This window comes from Dendronephthya gigantea, unplaced genomic scaffold, assembly GCF_004324835.1.
Source record: "Dendronephthya gigantea isolate DGI-Jeju-01 unplaced genomic scaffold, DenGig_1.0 000102F, whole genome shotgun sequence".
NCBI classification, from domain to species: Eukaryota; Metazoa; Cnidaria; class Anthozoa; order Malacalcyonacea; family Nephtheidae; genus Dendronephthya; species Dendronephthya gigantea.
The window spans coordinates 469,468-487,994 of record NW_021163112.1 but is presented as its reverse complement, the minus strand read 5'-3'; the positions used below and the strand labels follow the sequence as shown (position 1 = coordinate 487,994).

The 18,527-nt window shown below is 37.8% G+C and overlaps 3 protein-coding genes across 3 annotated transcripts; all 3 read left to right on the top strand.

The window, feature by feature from the left end:
- The first annotated feature begins 355 nt into the window (after nt 1–355).
- Nucleotides 356–3,028, top strand: LOC114534518 (kelch-like protein 4). The gene is made up of 2 exons (XM_028555974.1): nt 356–503; nt 953–3,028. The coding sequence occupies exon 2, from the start codon at nt 956–958 to the stop codon at nt 2,567–2,569; it is 1,614 nt and encodes a 537-aa protein (XP_028411775.1). The 5' UTR covers nt 356–503; nt 953–955; the 3' UTR covers nt 2,570–3,028.
- An 850-nt stretch (nt 3,029–3,878) lies between these two features.
- LOC114534473 (dynein intermediate chain 2, ciliary-like) lies at nt 3,879–11,063 on the top strand. The gene is made up of 25 exons (XM_028555919.1): nt 3,879–4,060; nt 4,585–4,662; nt 4,792–4,842; nt 5,130–5,320; nt 5,506–5,570; nt 5,692–5,744; nt 5,852–5,971; nt 6,350–6,409; nt 6,498–6,539; nt 7,012–7,095; nt 7,173–7,257; nt 7,388–7,549; nt 7,692–7,758; nt 7,874–7,959; nt 8,123–8,217; nt 8,323–8,412; nt 8,555–8,642; nt 8,755–8,808; nt 8,923–8,990; nt 9,102–9,208; nt 9,341–9,440; nt 9,671–9,725; nt 9,806–9,884; nt 10,014–10,071; nt 10,175–11,063. Exons 1-25 carry the CDS (start codon nt 4,028–4,030, stop codon nt 10,256–10,258), a joined length of 2,055 nt encoding a protein of 684 aa, XP_028411720.1. The 5' UTR covers nt 3,879–4,027; the 3' UTR covers nt 10,259–11,063.
- Nucleotides 11,064–12,271: 1,208 nt separating this feature from the next.
- Nucleotides 12,272–18,404, top strand: LOC114534474 (calcium/calmodulin-dependent protein kinase type IV-like). The gene is made up of 11 exons (XM_028555920.1): nt 12,272–12,680; nt 12,791–12,869; nt 14,168–14,230; nt 14,415–14,497; nt 14,972–15,044; nt 15,338–15,376; nt 15,766–15,892; nt 16,654–16,729; nt 16,818–16,938; nt 17,259–17,339; nt 17,521–18,404. The coding sequence occupies exons 1-11, from the start codon at nt 12,607–12,609 to the stop codon at nt 17,677–17,679; spliced, it is 975 nt and encodes a 324-aa protein (XP_028411721.1). The 5' UTR covers nt 12,272–12,606; the 3' UTR covers nt 17,680–18,404.
- The last annotated feature ends 123 nt before the right edge of the window (nt 18,405–18,527 follow it).

Sequence of the window (18,527 nt, the reverse complement as noted above, 5' to 3'; positions counted from 1 at the left end):
ATAATGATATAATGATATGCGTGTCCAAATCCTACTTGAGTCGACATTGCAGCACAGTCTTTACTGTTACTGTTCGTATTAAACAGAACACTGCACAAAGTTTTTGATTGATTGGTTTTTGAAATTCCTTTCCCATATTGAGTGAATCCAGTCTCCATCTCTAACCTGTGTGTTAATAAATCATATCGGAATATAAGGTCCAGTCACAACAAGATGCAACGCTATATCTCTTTTGACATAGCGGGATGACTTCATTCCACTTGTCGAATAACATTTTGGGAAAAATTCTACCTTAAAATTGCGTCACAATATTGCAGTACGTTTCACAAGAGAACAACATCCGGTTTGACTGTAAGGCATTCAAACCGAAAGTAAACACAATCGCTGTTGCATTTCTTCAAACTTCTGTTCTTTCTCTCGATCAAATCAACCAGTGCTGTTTTCAAAACTTCAACGATGTGAATTCGCTACAAGGGAATCTTTTGTTCCTGGCCGAAGTCAAGGTAAGGCGAATTATACCGCATAGAACCGTAATGAATCAAATATGTAGACATGTACACATTCGATGCACACCATAGCAGCTTTACAAGTTTACATGATTACCCTACACCATATCTGCATTTACACTATAAAACTTAGTTTCAAGATTAATTGGGCTCGTGTAAGCACAGCGTGTAAAAAACCCACGCTTCCCTGGAAGAGTATTCGTCAGCTCGCTTGACGAAATTCTAGGCTTCTTTGGCTCCATTTACACGATATTTTTTGCACAGGATAATTTTAAACGCTCCGAGGCCGCTTAAATAGTAGGTAGTCTTGGCCCGTATAAAAGCGGTACCGTGCCGAAAAAAATTCGCGTGAACAGACTTTAAAGAGTGTGTATAAATAATATATGACAAAAACGTTGGTTTAAAAATCATGTGAGACAATGATTAATATTAATCTTTACGAACAGGAAATGGCGTCATATACCACAGGTTACGATGATGAACGGTTTGAACAGATTGTCAGCCAGACCTTGCACTGTATCATTTGCACCAATGTCATCAAAGACCCGGTCATGTGTCGCCATAATGAACATGTATTTTGTCGTGGTTGTATCATCAGACATCTCATGAACTCTCAGACATGCCCGACATGTATGGAACCACTCACTGTCGATACTCTGAAAGTGCCTCGTAACATTGCGAACTTAATTTCTGAACTTAAGATCCGTTGTGAGTTCTTTGAACGGGGTTGCGAAAGATTCATTTTGCTGGGAGATCTTGAAAAGCATGTTGCAGACTGTGGGTTTGCCCCAGTATTCTGCTCGAATGAAGGTTGTGGACGGAAAGTCAACAAGCAAGATTTACTTCATCATGAAACAGCTCTGTGTGAACTACGCAGAGTTAAGTGTCATAGTTGTAATGACATAAGACAAGAGATGGATACGGTTAAATCAAATTTAGCAGCAATTGAGGTTAAGGTGGACAGTATAAATGAAAAGATTGGCGACAATGATACAGATTTGAAGAGTATCGCTGCAAAAGTTGAACTGGTTCAAGAGCAACAGAAGGAAAGCAACCGTCAGTTAAAAGCAGACAATGAAGAAATGAAAAAACTTTTAAGTAAAATGGAGAGGCAACTGGAAAGAATCGTACAGCAGACATCCTGTGATGTTGAGCAAAGGAAAAAGGGAATTGCAGAAGCTGATGAAATGAGCAGAGAGCCAAAGGTTGTTGTTGTCGGAGGCGCAAGTGATATGATGAAGCTATTAAATTCCGTTGAAATGTTTAGTTTTGCGACGAAAACATGGACACCACTACAGCGTACGAAAGAATGTCGCGACGGAGCATCGTCTGTTGTTCATGACAATCAAATATTTGTCGTTGGAGGAGATGAGGGGAATTCCGGAATGACGTCTATTGAAAAGCTATCGTTGAAGGCTGTTCACGTTGACCAATCTATAAATTGGGAAAAGTTTCCTGCTGAGTTACGTGAGCCAATACGTTACCATCGCACCGTGATCTATAATGGACGGTTGATAACGATTGGGGGTGACGGTATCAATAGTGATAGAATTTCTGAGATTTCCCTTGTTTTACCTTACAACAGGAAAGTGTTGGCCACTATGCTGGAAAGAAAACGTCTTCATGGGGTAGCATTGTTTGGCGATAAGATTATTATTGTTGGAGGATTTGATAGTGAACGTTCTGTTTTAGAATATGACATCACCAAGAGTTCAATCAGGAGAATGAATCCACTTCCTTACGATGTCTTCAACATGGCGATGGTCAAATGGGGTGATAATTTGATTGTTTTGGGAGGTTATGACAAGAAGGAAAAACAACTGAGTAAAGTTCTGATGTACGACATTCAGAGTGAGAAGAGCTTCATGTTACCCGAGATGCTCCACAAGCGGAACGGATGTGTCGCTGCAGTTGTCGGAGACACTGTGGTTGTCATGGGTGGCGAAGACGGACATAGAAAATACTTGAAGTCTGTAGAAGCTTTCAGATTCGATCGTTTTTCTTGGGAGGAACTTCCAGAAATGCACGAAGCTAGACTGGGAGCTACTGCAGTGGTATGCTGATCAGCTAGTATATTGAGCTGTATTGGATCACTATGCATATTGTTGAGGAATCTTACTATAAACTCATTAAGCTGCAGAACAGAACAGTAAATATATATATATTCTCAATTGTGTTAAAAACAATTTGAAATGCACGAAGCTAGACTGGGAGTATGATACGTCCACCCAACCTTACATGTGACCCTCCAAGTCGACAACCCGAGGTAATGGATTTGGAAGAGAAGCCAGTTCGTGGCCAGAAAGTTGATTATCATGTCGTTGATAGGTCAAGTAATGGCGGACAATGATGAAAACGTGTGGGGCGGGCAAACTAAATAAAGAGGTTCCGACTTGAGTGGGTCAACTCAACTGTATGTTCTTTATATAATTATATTCGAATGTCATTATATCAAACATCGTTTATCAGATAGTTGAAATGGAAACAGTCTTAGCTCACTACAAAATAAATTGTTTCTTATACACAGTAATCGATTTGAAATCATTTACTTTACAATAAATTCAAGTGGAGTTTGTCTCTTGCTTGCAGGAACAAATACTACTTCGTTTTCGAGCCAATATGTCTGTTCACACTCCAGGGTACTCAAGTCTGAGTCACAGTTAACATAGTCATCGTTATCTGAACCTTCCTCGCACTTTTGCTTTCTCGTTTCGCTAATCGAAAGCCGTTCATTCCTTTCTAAAAGGTTTTCATTGTCTTTTGAATTTGTACTATTTGGCGTCAGCCTTCGTTTCTTAGTCTCTGGGTGTTGTTTTGTTTCATCAACGTGCTCATCACTCTCGCGTTTAGTGCCTTGATTTTGTAAGAATGAAATTTCTTCTACTAGTTTCAAAAAATTACAAAATCGCTCCCTTCTGTGTTTTGCAAGAGATTTATCATTTTTTTCAATTTCGTCCGCCATGTTGAATGACTGTGCTTCCATATACCATTTCCAAATTTTCTTTTATTGAGATTTGAAACAATAAAAACTCGATAAAACTCCGTTGATATAATAACTCTTTCAAATTTAGGAGTAACTTTTCTAATTTTCTGGCAACCTTTAAGCAACTTTTTAGCAGATTTCGAAGCAACTTTTTCAGAATTTACTAGCACAATCTCTATTAACTAACAACGCTATTCCCACTTAGTTTGCATTTTAGTTGAGTTTCAATATGTTTCTGTGAAAACTCTTAAAGCTAAGCCATATTTTTAAACGAAGAAGGCTAAGTTAGGTGATAAAAAACCTGAAATATTTGTTCATTTTCTCCAATTTTTAGTACTTAGGTCCCTTCACGCACGCGCTTTGAGAGACTGTTGCTATAGCGACTGACGTGGAAACTACTAAGCAATGTTTTTCTTGAATGAATCTGGATGAAATTTTGAAATATTTTACTAAAATCTCATGAAGATCGCTGAAGATATCGTGGGTTAATTCAGTTAATATCTTGAGAGAGACCTCAGTGTTCATTTGAAGTCGAATAATGAAGAAGACGGCCGGTAAAGGAGTCAGAACCGTAAGTAAAATGATTGTTTATAGTTGTTTGAATTTTGCTTTGAATACCATTCTTGTTTAAACACCCAGCTATTGCAATATGAAAGGCATTGCAATTTCCGTATTAACTTCAGGGCTTTAATTCTTATATTTTGCACAAGCAGTTTGCATTTTAGAAATGCCTATATTGATCAAAGAGTTTTGCGACTGTAGTAATATATAATGGCAATTAGCAAAGGGCGCAGGTTTGGTTTCCAAAGTGGTCAAACATTTCTCCTTGCCTAGTTTGTTATACTCTAAGTATTATAAAAATGGCACATACATTACTCTGCATCAAGCTCAATTGACAATGTTGAAGTGCATTAACCCTTCACGAGGACACAAGGTGGATGTGATTTTTTAGAGCTGAATTTGGTGGTCATTGACTTGTATCTTGGAGGCCATGATCACATACCATTGTGCAAGTTTTTTTTAGATCAAATGGTGCTTGTTGAGTGCCTAGTGCATGAAACCTGACATTCCTCACCAACATACCATATCTTTTAGGACAAGAAGTTATCAACAGCTGCTCCCAATCAAAATGTCAAGCCTGCTTCAAAGGGTGTCTCCAAGGCAAAGAAAAAGGTGTGATCAAATATGTTGATTTAGTTCCCACTTTCCATATTGCCTCCCCTCCCACCCAATGCCTCCTTTAGTGCTTGTATTTCATATTCTTCATGGGAGGAGCTGCATCATTGAAATTTAAACTTTCAGGAGGAAGAAGACTCAACCCAAACAGGTGATGAGTTTGATGAATGGACGCAGGTATGTATTTCACATGGCCATTGGGTATTTACTATAATCCTCCTTTTGACATCCTAATTAATACATTTTGAGTACCAACTATGAAGATCCCCCTACTTTCCCTTGACCTTCCAAAGAGCAATTGATGAAGTCAACAGACTTGGCCTTTATTGATTATTTTTTCAATGTTGCTATGTCTTTCCTAATTGGCCAATTCATACATTCAAGTTCTAAGCTAAGCTACATTGATGATCCATTAAAACAACCCCAATCACTCACTTGCATAAGTATCCCAAATGACGTTTTAGCCAAAGCAGCTGATAAAACCAAGTGACCAGTTGGAACTGACCGAGACTGAGCTAAAAGAGGAATTCACAAGAATTTTAACAGCGAACAATCCTCATGCCCCAAGTAACATTGTCCGATTCAGTCACAAGGACAAATTATTCAAGCCTCTCTCAAGCGTTGATCAACTGGCCATTCATTTTTCAATGGATGGGTATGTATATCTGTATATATCAAGAAAAATGGGAAAATCATAAAATCAACCACTCCAAAACACTTTGTTTTACCTTTATACATCAAAAGAAGTTTTTTTACAGCATTAACTGGTTGCAAAATGCTTATATTGTAAACGTCATAGGTTATTCTGAAATAAAATGCATCATCCAATTATTTCCATAGCAACATGCTGCATAAAGATTCAGACGAGGCAAAGAGACAGTTGACAAAACAGGGAATTGCTGTAGGTGGGTGTGCAGTTGGTAGACAGAAAAGTCGAATGACCATTTCATGCTTAAGTCTCATTAACTTCTGAGATTCTGATCTTAATTGAAATGTAAAGAAGTGTTGTTTATTTCAATATTCTAGGATCAGACAGTGAAGAGGAGGATGAAAATGATGAAGATGGTACCGAAATTGAGGTGGGGTGATTGATAAGGCAGCTCTCAACTAATTAAATCCAGGAATCCACTGAGTTCCCTAACATTTTCCTATCTGGTAGTGATAATTGCTTCCTTCCTTCTTGCAGGTGGAAGGAAAGGAGGCTGAGAAAACAGAGGTGCCTACAGCACCTCAAACTGAGAAGAAACTAACGAATCAGTTCAACTACTGTGAAAGAGCCTCACAAACTTACAATAACCCATACAGGGTAGGTTCTAAACTAATTAGCCCTTGTTGCTAGTTTTCTTAATTCCATCCATTTGGGTAAATTCTCCTTGTATATAATCTCTCCAGCATAAAGTCAAAACGGTGGGACATTCTTTAAAGACTATACAGCATGCAGTGTTTTCCTTTCACTGATCTCAGGGGTTTCACTAGAAGCTGGCAACAGGCTACTTTCAATACCTCCACCGGCTATTTCCGATCGCACCGCGTATCAGTTTTCATTTAAAGTTCTAAATTTTGCCGCTTACTTTTTAAAACAAGCCTGCTACTTTCTCACCTGCCTGTGTGCATGGTTACGTCGTTTATGCTAATTAGTTTTTAATCCATCCTCGTCGTGACCTTTGTATTTGATGTTGAACAGGAACGGGAGACTCAGACGGAACCGCCACCTAGAGCGAATTTCTCTGCAACGGCTAATCAGGTGTGTATAGAAGAGAATTCTGAATGATCAGTTTTGTATATTAGCCCGTACATGTAGTAATACTGGTGGACTATTTTCTTTGCTTTAGTGGGAAATCTACGATGCGTATGTCGAAGATCTTCGAAGACAGGTGAAAAGCAACGGTCTTTAATAGGGCACTTTGGACTAATGACAATTTTACTGCGTGAAGATCTTATCAAACTTGAATCTTATGTAAAGGAAGGGGGAGGCCTTTGGGGGAAATGCGTTTATTCTAGAGAGAGGGAACTCAGACAAGGAGCTTATATACTTGGGGTTAGGTAATTAGAGAGAAAGCATTATTTGGGAGGGGTAGGGTGTTATTGGAGAATGGAAATTTATTGATTGAGGAGGGCGTTGACAGAAAAGGAGTTTATTGAAGAAAGACGTTATCAAAAAGTGAGGACGTCTTAGATTGAGGACAGACATTTTTTTTTTAAAGAAGTGGCTTGTTTGAGAAGACTTATTAGAGAAAGGTGACAGGTCAGAATATTGGAGCAGGGGATAAGGAAATTGAGAATTCTGCCCGAACAGATTACATGTAAACCTAATGCTTTTCCACCTTTTTCCAACAATCGTTCCAGGAGAAGAACAAAGAGAAAGAGACGAAGAAAACGAGCAAGAAGGACGATGACAAGAAAAAGAAGATGAATCAAATGGAGAGTCAGGTGATTTGAATGAAATATCCCGAATTCGACTTCCACACTTTACGGTTGTTTTAATTGAAGTCTCCTCTTTTTGCCAGGGTGACGATGTGACCAGGATTTCCAGGCCTGCCAAGATCGTTGAACGCATGGTCAATCAGAATACCTACGACGAATATGCTCAAGGTGTGTACTTGCATGTGATGTTCTCACAACGGCATCAACAACCGAAGCAGTAGATGACATTGTGTTGATATGCTGCACAATGTAGTTTCGAGAGTCTGGGGCTGATTTGGTATTTTGTGCCTCTTGTTAGACTTCAAATATTGGCAAGACGCTTCAGACGAGTATAAAGAACAAGAAGGCAGCTTGCTGCCGTTGTGGAAGTTTTCGTACGAGAAGTCAAAAAGACTGGCAGTGACTGCCCTTTGCTGGAATCATAAATACCATGATCTGTTTGTCGTTGGCCACGGATCTTGTAAGTCAAATGTGGTATTGCCACCTTAACAACATCACTCTTTTGTTACTTAACCATTTCTCTACCTTAACCGGCATTCCCCTTTTCAAACAGTCCGCAATATTGTATTCGTGATACTGAACTTTTGAATATGACTTGATAGATGACTTTCTCAAGCAAACCAGGGGGATGATATGTTTCTACAGCTTGAAAAACCCGTCATATCCTGAGTAAGTATGCTGTGCAACAAGTAAGAGACAACATCGATCAAATATAACAACCATGTACATTTAATATCTGTTATGAAATTTAGCATTTGTTGACAAGATGATCCATCAATTTCAGATACATCTTTCAAACAGAAAGTGGCGTGATGTGCTTGGATGTTCACCCTGAACACTCTAATCTTGTTGCCGTTGGATTTTACGATGGTATAAAGAGAATATGTTCTAATATGCTGTGAATTTCAATGCCTGCTTTTCATTGGCCTCTGCATAACACATGTGCAGAACAGTCTTGACTCTACTCTCATCGACATTATTTCGGAAGCTGCAACAGCTAAGCAAGCACTCATGATAAATCTACTCTTCTTAGGTAGTGTAGCCGTGTATTCAGCATGCGATAAGCAAGCCAAGCCTCTGTATTGTTCAACAGCAAAAACAGGAAAACACACTGACCCTGTCTGGGAGGTAAGTTCCAAGAAAATTTTAACCGTGCATTTTGAACGAAGCACATTTCCCAGAACGTTTGGGTATGTAGAATTAATTCATATAATTGTCACTCTTCCAATAAAGGTGAGATGGCAGAAAGATGATCTTGATAATAACCTGAATTTCTTCTCAGTTTCTTCCGACGGACGAATTGTTCAATGGACCATTGTCAAGGTATATAATAGTATATAGAAGACATAATTTGTACTTGTACACATGGGCGTACATAAATCATTATTATAAAGACGCTGTAGTACTCGTCTTCTCTGATATATGAATATTTCTCTAACACACAAGTTTCAAATATCTCTTACAGAGTGAGCTGCATTATACAGATATCATTACATTGAAGATGAATACAAGTCAATCCAGTGAAGGCGATGGCTCGAAACTTGAAAGTTTAGGTTAGTTTCACTTCCCGTTGTCTAATTCACCATCATCAGCCAGACACTTTCTTATCACATTTTGATATTTGTCAACATTTTGATTGTCTTTGTCTTTATTATTGCCTTATAGGTTGTGGAACGGCATTTGATTTCCACAAGACAACGGATTATCTTTTCCTAGTTGGTGGGTAAAGTTTCTTCTAAACTTTGCTTCTTCCAGTGGGTCCAGTGGCACAATTTCATCATAGATATACAGGGAGTGTTAACATACGTTTTTCGAATGGTATTCGTATCCTAGGTACGGAAGAGGGAAAGATTCATAAATGTTCCAAAGCTTACTCAAGTCAGTTCCTAACCACGTTTCAGGTGAGTCTCCGAGTTCCTGGAGGAATTTTCCCCAGGCGTTTCTTTAGCTTGCTTTTGTTATAACTGTATGTTATAATTTTGCCCTTGGGTCTGTTTTTAATCGCAATCCAGGCTCACCACATGGCGGTTTATGCGGTCAAATGGAATCACTTCCACCCCAAAACATTCATCTCGTGCAGCGCGGATTGGACGGTCAAAGTCTGGGATCATACCTACAAGTAAGTTGCAAATCACTTTGACCTTGTTGGCAAAGCTGCAAGTCGTCATGTATATTAAAAACATCACGTATATCTTTTCTCGATTTTTCAAGTGGGTTTAAAACTGTAGTGTTTCGATTGTGTTCATTCCAGCGAGCCAATGTTTACATTTGATCTCAATAATTCTGTTGGTGATGTTGCCTGGGCTCCGTATGCCTCTACAGTATTTGCTGCGGTCACAGCCGATGGCAAGGTTGGTTTTGAAACTTGTCTTGCTTAAATTGAATTCATCTAGTCAAATTGGTTGTAGAAAATTCCATTCTTTATCATCCAAAGAATGGTCTTTATAATTCAAAGCTCCCTCCATATGCCCAATGCAAAGAGGAGAGCCTTTCTAAGAAACGAGCTTATTTTAGAAAGGAATATTAGTGAAGGCTGAAGGGAGGATCCACAGTGTTTACATATCCTCTTTTTCGACTTCAGGTTCATGTATATGATCTTGTTGTTAACAAATATGAACCGATCTGCGAACAATCTAGTAAGTATATCTCAGAATTTGAAATCTCCAAACTGCTATTTTGAAGTACAATGAATGAAAAAATGTTCTGCTTTTTACAGTTGTTGCAAAGAAGAAGACCAAATTGACTCATCTGTCATTCAATCCTATCCACCCGTTAGTTATTGCAGGAGATGACAGGTACTAGGAGTATACAGGCATTTCTTTCCATCAAATTTATAGATCATCAATCAGTGTTCACGGATACACAATTTGCTATTTTGTCCATCTGCAATCGTTCACAGTTTGCTTTTCACTACATCGTTTCAGAGGCTATGTTTCATCTTTGAAGCTTTCACCAAACCTGAGGAAGGCCACGGCCCCGAAGGTAGATTGATTAATTTAGTTTTTACCAGACATATATTAATCTTCATATGTATTAATCTTGGCTCCTGACCATACTAAAAACATGGATTTTTCTGGATTTCTAGGAAAAAGCAAAGGGTTCAGAGAATGAAATTGCCAAAATGGACAAGTTGCTCAGTCTTGTTCGCGAGCCTTCGGACAAAAAATGAAAACACTGCTTTTTTTATTGATCACCTCGGTGTATTTATTGCGACCAATCTTTCCAACTATAACAAAATATCACCAGGACAAATGCAGTTCTTTGGTAATGGACTTTGTTATTCGTGACACGTTGTCAATGTTGATGTTATAATATTGTATATATTTGAAAAAATTCATCGTTTTCGAGTTTTTTCACGTCATGTATGGAATAGAATGAATGAGGCTTTGGTGAAAATACTGCCTCGGCATTACAATTTAAAAGTTTGTCGATTTCCCGCGCTCAAGACGAAATTGGCGGGAAAATTTGGCAACAAGAAACAAGTGCGAAAAAAATATGGAAAACCTCAGGTAATTGTTGGAATGATCGCTAACATCGTTACCTTGTGTGAAAAGCAATGGAATGGATGATTTTAATATAGCCCTTGACTTGACACTTCAGAAATGTAAACAAGATGGCGCTACACAGAGGTGGCGAACACAGATACTGACAGATTACACGTAAATATAACTAGTGAATGTATATTTGGCGAGTTTTTTCCTTTTTTCACTGGTTTACTCATGGCTCATTATGATGTCATAAGCACTGTCTATTGCGTCATTGCCCGTCTCAGGAAGTAAATTAGCTTCTGACCCAATGTTCTGATCAAAGTTCGATAAACAAAACAAAATGAGAACTTGTAAATTGTAACATTTTTATAACCAGACATTTTTAGATGTACATTCTTGTCATGGCCAACTGAAATCAATTATTTCATTTACTAAAATAATATTTGGCAAAGGCACGTTTTATTGAACTATCATATTCTTCGTATTAAATGGCCGAAAGCGTCGACAATGACATGTGGATATTTGGCTACGGTTCTTTGATATGGAAGACAAATTTTCCGTACAAGGAAAAGGTCGTTGGTCAGATTCGTGGTTTCGCCCGGAGATTTTGGCAAGGCAGTACCGATCACAGAGGTGTCCCTGGCAAGGTATCCAATTATCAAGTGATTGCTATCATTATGATTTCTTATAGTTTTTGTGCTTTTTATAAATAAACTTAGGGCTGTATGGAATTTGATTATTATTAAAACTTATAAAAGGTCAATATTTATTTCCTAATATAGCCTGGAAGAGTGGTGACCCTTGTTGAACATGAACAGGTAAAGACACGTTATATAATCTGTTGACTATTTAAACTCCTAGGTCAACTTCTGTAGTTGATTTGTTAGCAGGAGACATATATCTCCTGCTGACAAAAAAAAAATGTTAGTAAAAAGTCAGGCCAACTGGGACTATTGCTGCTGTTTGTTGGTCTAACTACTCAAAGAAATTATCAAATATTTTTGCTTAGCTATCAGGTTGCAAGCATCAGCTTAAATGACTAGATTTTCTGGCATTACACACCAGAAAGGTGGCCCATTAAAGGAATATGTAGGGACATACATAAGCCAATAAACATATTACCAGTTCATTGTCAAAGATAGTTGTTTGGCATTAAATTGAAATGCCAATTCAATGTGATTGCTTTCCAATTGATGGTTTTTTATTAAAATTACCAAAATATTTTCTCTGCATCAGGAAAATGTGACTGGAATCTCATTCAGAGTGGATAGCAGCAATAAGGAAGAGGTCATAAAGTATTTGGATTTCAGGGAAAAAGGTGGCTACCAACTGGCAGAAATGCTATTCCATCCTCAAGATGGCAGTCTCGAACCATTCAATGTTCTGGTGTACATGGCAACCAAAGAAAACCCAGATTATTTAGGACCAGCACCTGAACGTGAAATTGCTAAACAAATTATAGCATCTGTCGGACCAAGTGGTTCTAATTTAGAATATTTTTGTGAGCTGGTTCAAAGTCTTACACAAATTGGGCATGTTGACAGTCACCTAATGAGCATCAAGGACCACACAGAAGATGAATCAAATTGGATTAATAATGAATTCAAATAGGCAGATTTTGCTGGAAATATCTTTTGTAATTGAAAATCAATGGTGAAAAAAAACAGGCAGAAATGGCAAGTAATTGTTTGATGTTTTTACAGGTCTCATTTGCAATGACATTCAGGGTTTCCAGGGGAAGCAGCCCCTATGTTTCCCCACAATTAAATACCCCCTCTTCCTTCATTGCAACCACCCCCACACTGTATTTACCCGCATATTTAACGTGTGGGTGGAATTAATAAAGAGGCCTCTTAATCCAGCAAATCCCATAATTATTATAATTAAAACGTAGATTAGAGTAATCCTCTGAACAGCTGTCATGGCATTTTCTGCATGTTTATAAAGCTTCACGAGAACTGGGAAATCCTTTTCGTTTGAAAAGCGCTGCGTACGGTCTTAAAACAGCGAACAAGGATCTATATTAAAAATGGGATACTTTTTTGAAATCTCTCGCAAGGAACCGATCGAAGAATTTTACGAACTTGGGCGCGAACTTGGCAGGTACTTCTATGACTACCAACTGAGTCTACAAGATCTGATCTTTTCAAAGATTGGAAAGTACCTTGTCGTGTATTTCTTGTCTACAACGATGTTTTTTCATATTTTACTAGAGGTGCTTCATCTGTCGTAAGGCTTTGCACGCAGAAGGCGACCAAAAACGAATATGCTGTAAAGATCTTGAAAAAGAACGTACGTGAATGTTCAATGGGTTAGCCCTTTGAGCAAGTGTTTTGAAAGGAGCTTTATGTCTCGAATTTAATCATAATTATTTGCCGACCAATTTTGAATGCTTCGAGGCTAATTTTGCGGTTAAACATGCATTGAGCAATTAAAACTCTGCTTTCGAGACATTCTTAGTCTATCAGGTGTACAAAAATGTTTAAAATGTACACTCGGCAGAGAAATATATTGTGTTGTTTTTCGTAGCGGGACGCCATTTTGTCACTAGGATACAAGCCACAAAACGTTGTATGCGGAATAAACGAAGCATGTTCGCTTAGTAACATGTCATTTGTATAAAATTCACTGCTGGATTATATATTTTAAAGTATTTAAACGCTAAGTGCCCTTCCATTCGACTGTTTTGTCTTCGAGAGGTCTCTTTGAGTCTGTGACTGCTAATGTTATCAGACAATTAGCTTGTTTGCGTTCACATTCCAGACAGCGCCTCTTGTTTGCTTTGTATTTTTATTTAATGTCTGTTGGATAACTTTATTTTAGGTGAAAGGATATTGACAGATGTTTATCCTTTTAATGCGCTGATTTTTTTCACTCAAAAATATGCTAAATTTTTAAATAAAGAGAGTTTATTTTTAAAAGGGCTGCAATTTTCTAAAAAAGACGTATTTTTCTGATAAGTAGGCCATTTTACATTTACATAATAGGGACAATAAGCAATAAAATAGTGAAGATTTCTAGCACATTTCTAGCTAAAATAGGGTGACTAAAATGCATTACCATAAAGGGTAGTTAGTATGACGGAAGACAAGGAAAAGTTTAGGAGGGCACATCTTTTGTGTTAGGGCAAAGCATTAAGCATGTGATGAAAAATTGCTTTTAGGAAACAAGGATTGTTGGGAAATCAAACAAATTATAATACATTATATTATGTAGGGTCCAGGCCGGCTGTAACTAGAACGATAATTGGGGGGGTGTTTATTCATATATTCAGTTCTGTCCGAATTCCGATGGATTTCTATTGTAAGCTAATATTGCACTTAGAAAAAAAACCCATTGGGCAGAACTGAATATATGAACAAACACCCCCCAATTATCGTTCTAGTTACAGCCCTGGTAGGGTCATGTTGAAATGGCTACCATATAATTATGTATAATAATAATGATTTATTGTGATCAGCAAATTATATTGAATTACATATGCTTGGCTGATGGCTGTACAACTTATATTGGCCAATTTAAATATATAGTAATAGCATTATTTGGCATCAAGGGAAAGATTGCATGTACATTTTTTGTAATTTTCCCAGGTTGAAACAAAGATAGTTCAAACAGAAATAGGAATATTGTTGAGGCTAAAACATCCAAACATAGTAAGTGTCAATGCACTTTTAAGGTTTAGCTGTAACCTGTTAAGACAATACCAATGTTCTTTAAATAACCTAATGTATGTGGTTTATTAACACAGTTAATTTGCCGCAAAAATGGCAGATCATTCACTTATTTTCTCGAAACACCTAAAGCTAGCAAAAAAATTGATTGGACTATATGATTTAGATCCAGCTAAAAGATTTATTTGAAACAGAGAGTCAACTTTATATTATCCTGGAACTTGTAAAAGGAGGAGAGCTGTTCGAAAGGTAGACCTTTAACTTGTTTTCTAACTAATCTAGTTGCACTTGAATTCGCTCTGATTTTTGGTTAATGCACCTGAATTCCCTCTCTGTGATGAAATATTATAGTACTCCCCCATCCCTTTCTAACAATAACATTATCACCCATGTGATGCTCCAAACTCCCTAATGATTATCCTGAATACCCTCTGATTTTTAGTTGCACCTGAATTCCTTCTCCATGGAATATTATAATACTCCTCTATCCCTTTTTAACAATTATATTATCACTCACATGGAATGATTCTCCAAACTCCCTAATAATCATTCTACTTCATGCCCCCACCTACCACATTTATATTCCTAACCACTCTACACTCCCATGGCCTACCTTGTGACCCACCTTTAGCCTACACAGTGTATGTGCTGTGTTATTTTGCACCAGAGATTTTTTGACATTCAAGTTGTTTGACTTATCCTCATTCTGACTTTTGTTTCAAGGGTGGTGGAAAGAGGCTGTTATACTGAAAGAGATGCAGCAACTGCAGTGAGGGAGTTGTGTGAAGCAGTTTCAGTAAGTTGATTATGTATTAAATATTGCATAGTATAGACTATAGTCCTATGTCACTGTCATTCTGATGTATGAAAACAAGCCCTGATGCCACCTGTCTTCTTTTTCGCTAAAGACAAATTTCAAAAATGTGATTTATTTAACCCCATTGCGTTATCACAAATCTGTGGTATGGCCGTTATGTAAATTTTGATCTGTTTCCATTGTTCGTGGCTTATGATAAATACTATGTCTATGTCCCTACCTTTACGTCTAGTTATACTATTTATAACTTCTTTATAATAACTTTTTAACAGTACCTTCACGAAAACGACGTTGTACATCGTGATTTAAAGGTAATCTTACTAACGATAAGTGCAAATCCAGTTGACAAAAGACTGTGAGTTTTGCTTCCAAAGAGCTATAGAGTTTGAACTCCGAAACCAGTTTAAAATCTAACCCAGATTCCTGCAAAACTTCCATTAACTTTTAACTGACACTATCCACCCAAAAGTGCTCTTAAAACTGAGTTTCGTTTTGCAAAACGTTGGGTTCAATTTATTCTGGCCGTAGTGTTGGATTTTGTTCACATCTAGATGAAAATTTCGTCTTGCTGACATCATCCAAGGTGTATTAAAGTCCGAAAACAAAAATGATTGAACTTCAACGTACCAGCTAATGGCCGACATATTATATTAAAGAAGATAGATTATTTGTAATCACTGGAAAAAATGTTACTTTTTAGCCAGAAAATCTTCTCTACGCCAGCGATTCGGACGATTCTGGTCTAAAGTTGGCCGACTTTGGGCTGTCGAAGATGTTGACAACTGATGTACTTATGCAGACCGTGTGTGGTACTCCGGGATACTGTGGTACGTCTAGGTGCACCATAAGTGCTTCGGTCACTAACTATGATGTGAACTGCATAGATAAGCTTTTGTATTCTGGGGCAGAAAGTAACCATGTGATCTAACTGCAAAGACTGTCCCTCGCCCCAATACAACCACAGGGCCGCCCACCGACTTTTGAAGCGGGTGACAGTATCCGAGCGGTGCCTTATAAATAAAATTCTACTAAATAAATTAACTTTCCACAAGATATCGTTCTTTCGTTTAAAAGCCACTTCATACTCGTACAGGTGCTTGAGACCCTTGAAAGGTGCTGATATAAAAAATTAATTTTAAGTGCACTTGAAAAATCCTTGAAAATCAAAAGTACTTGAGAATCCAAACTCAGTGCTTGAAAAGTGCTTGAGAGTTACACGGAAAAAAATATAAACACGGAATTGATTTGTATATTGTCCAAATATGATATCTCTTCTGATCAGTCTGTCAGACTTTTTGATCTAACAACAGTACAGAAACTATTAAGATAACTTTACTAATGACACGGATTCCAGACAGGAGTGAAGATTGAGATGAGCTTCATTGAAAAACTCGCTGGAAATTTAGAATTCCGTGTTCCCAATTTTTGTTGCTTTGTGATGGTTGACTTTAGGCTTCGTTTAGCTAACACATCAAATCGTTGTCTCATGCATTGACCGGTTCAAGATCAGTCCTGAATCATCTGATTTCGAAGAAATGATAAAAGTCTTCTCTGATACCATTCCTTTTGCTTTGTAAATATTTTTCAGCTCCTGAAGTCCTTTTAGGAAAACAATACGGACGCGAGGTTGACATGTGGGCTGTCGGAGTCATTGCATACATTTTGTAAGTATTGCATGGATATTAATTATTTTGCGATACTTCTAAGATGGCTTAATTACAAGAGAAGTAAATACGACCAACTATTCTTCAGGCTTTGTGGCTTCGAGCCTTTCTACGACGAACGAGGTGACCAAGCAATGTTTCAGAGAATTTTGAAGTGCGATTTTGAATTCGTGGAACCTTGGTGGGACGATATTTCGCTAAGTGCTAAGGTAACTATCATAGATTTCATTCTACCATTACATTGTATCTTAGTGAATCTCTCCAGTTACAAATCAAAGTGGTTTACAGCCGCTTTTGTGGATCAGTTCTGGTCATAACTGTATAGAAGGTTGCTTGACTCAAGAATTGCCCAAATTTCAAAAAAACTCAAATTCATTAAGAAGTATATAGCGAATCAAAATAGTATGAAATGTTTCGACAGTCCATGATATAGCGACTCACAATGTAAAAAAAACGTTTGTTTCAATAACGTACTGTACCCATCTTTAACATTTTTATTATTTTAAGTTTGTTGTGTTTATTTTTACAGGACTTGGTGAAGAAACTTATTGTTCTAGATCCAGCCAAACGGCTGACAGCAAAGCAAACATTACACCATCCTTGGGTTCAAGTAAGTATTTTTTCACACTTCAAAGCAAATCCACAACTATTGACAACCGTCACTCGTCCCTATATACAACCTACAAGCTTATTAAATACATCTTAATTGCTCTTGCTGCCTTGCATCATGGCAGAAATTGCTTACTGCAACATGACATTGCTTTTGAGCTTAACTTTAATGCCCGTGATAGGGTAAAGGGGCGAAGTTGGACCACATGAAGAGAACACAGGAAAAACTTAAAGAGTTTAACGCGAGAAGGAAGCTTAAAGCAGGAATGTACGGTGTCATGCTTGTGCAAGATATGACCGTCAGAGCTGGAAGAAGAGCGAGTGCTGTCAAGGACGAATAGAAATGATCATCTTCCAACCGACATATATGTTTGTATGCCAAGTGCAGGACAACATTTATGTTCAAATCAGCAGCACTGCTTGCAATGATGATGTCTTTATGAGAAAAACCGTACGAGCCATATTTTGGTATTTCGTGGAATTCCGGAGAGAGACGCGATGTATCCACTATTAATCCTGAGTTTGGGGATGCTTTGGTGCGGTTTAAGTTCCATGAAATTGGGGTGAATTTCAACCTGACTTTGGAAGAGACTCGAGCATTTTTAGGGGTTACTTTCTCGTCGTGTTTTCTGTGAATTTTTCAACGAATTTTGAAAGACTCTGGGAATTTTTCGGAGACTGTTTTATGTTTTTTGAGCTCTGCACCTCGTTTTAGCCCCGTCGTTTTAGCCACGCTTTTAAGTACCGTGAAAAAATTTATTTTTTTGACGCTGGCCTGCAAGTATATAAATTAATAGAAATGTTTTTTCGAGGATAGGCTACCTCATGTCCACGCTGTTGCTAAGTTAGGGAATCTTCAATTTAACGTTACCAGTACCAAGTTACCGGACTGAAGCCCACTTTGCAACAATATAGCTACGTGATGTATCCTTGGACTCGGAAATATATTTACAATCTTGTGTTGAATGCTACAAGAGTCTCATATTCAGAGGTATAAAGCAGATGTAATTTCGCACAGGCTAGACGTTTTACTTTCAATTAAAATCTTGAGATTTAATATTTTCAATTATTAGTACTGCCTCAATATTACAGAGTTCAGTATTTATTGCTGCCGCAGTGAGCGAGCAAGGCAGCAGATCCTAAATTACAATTGGAGGTGCAACCGTGCAAGTAAAAATGCCTTTCGTGC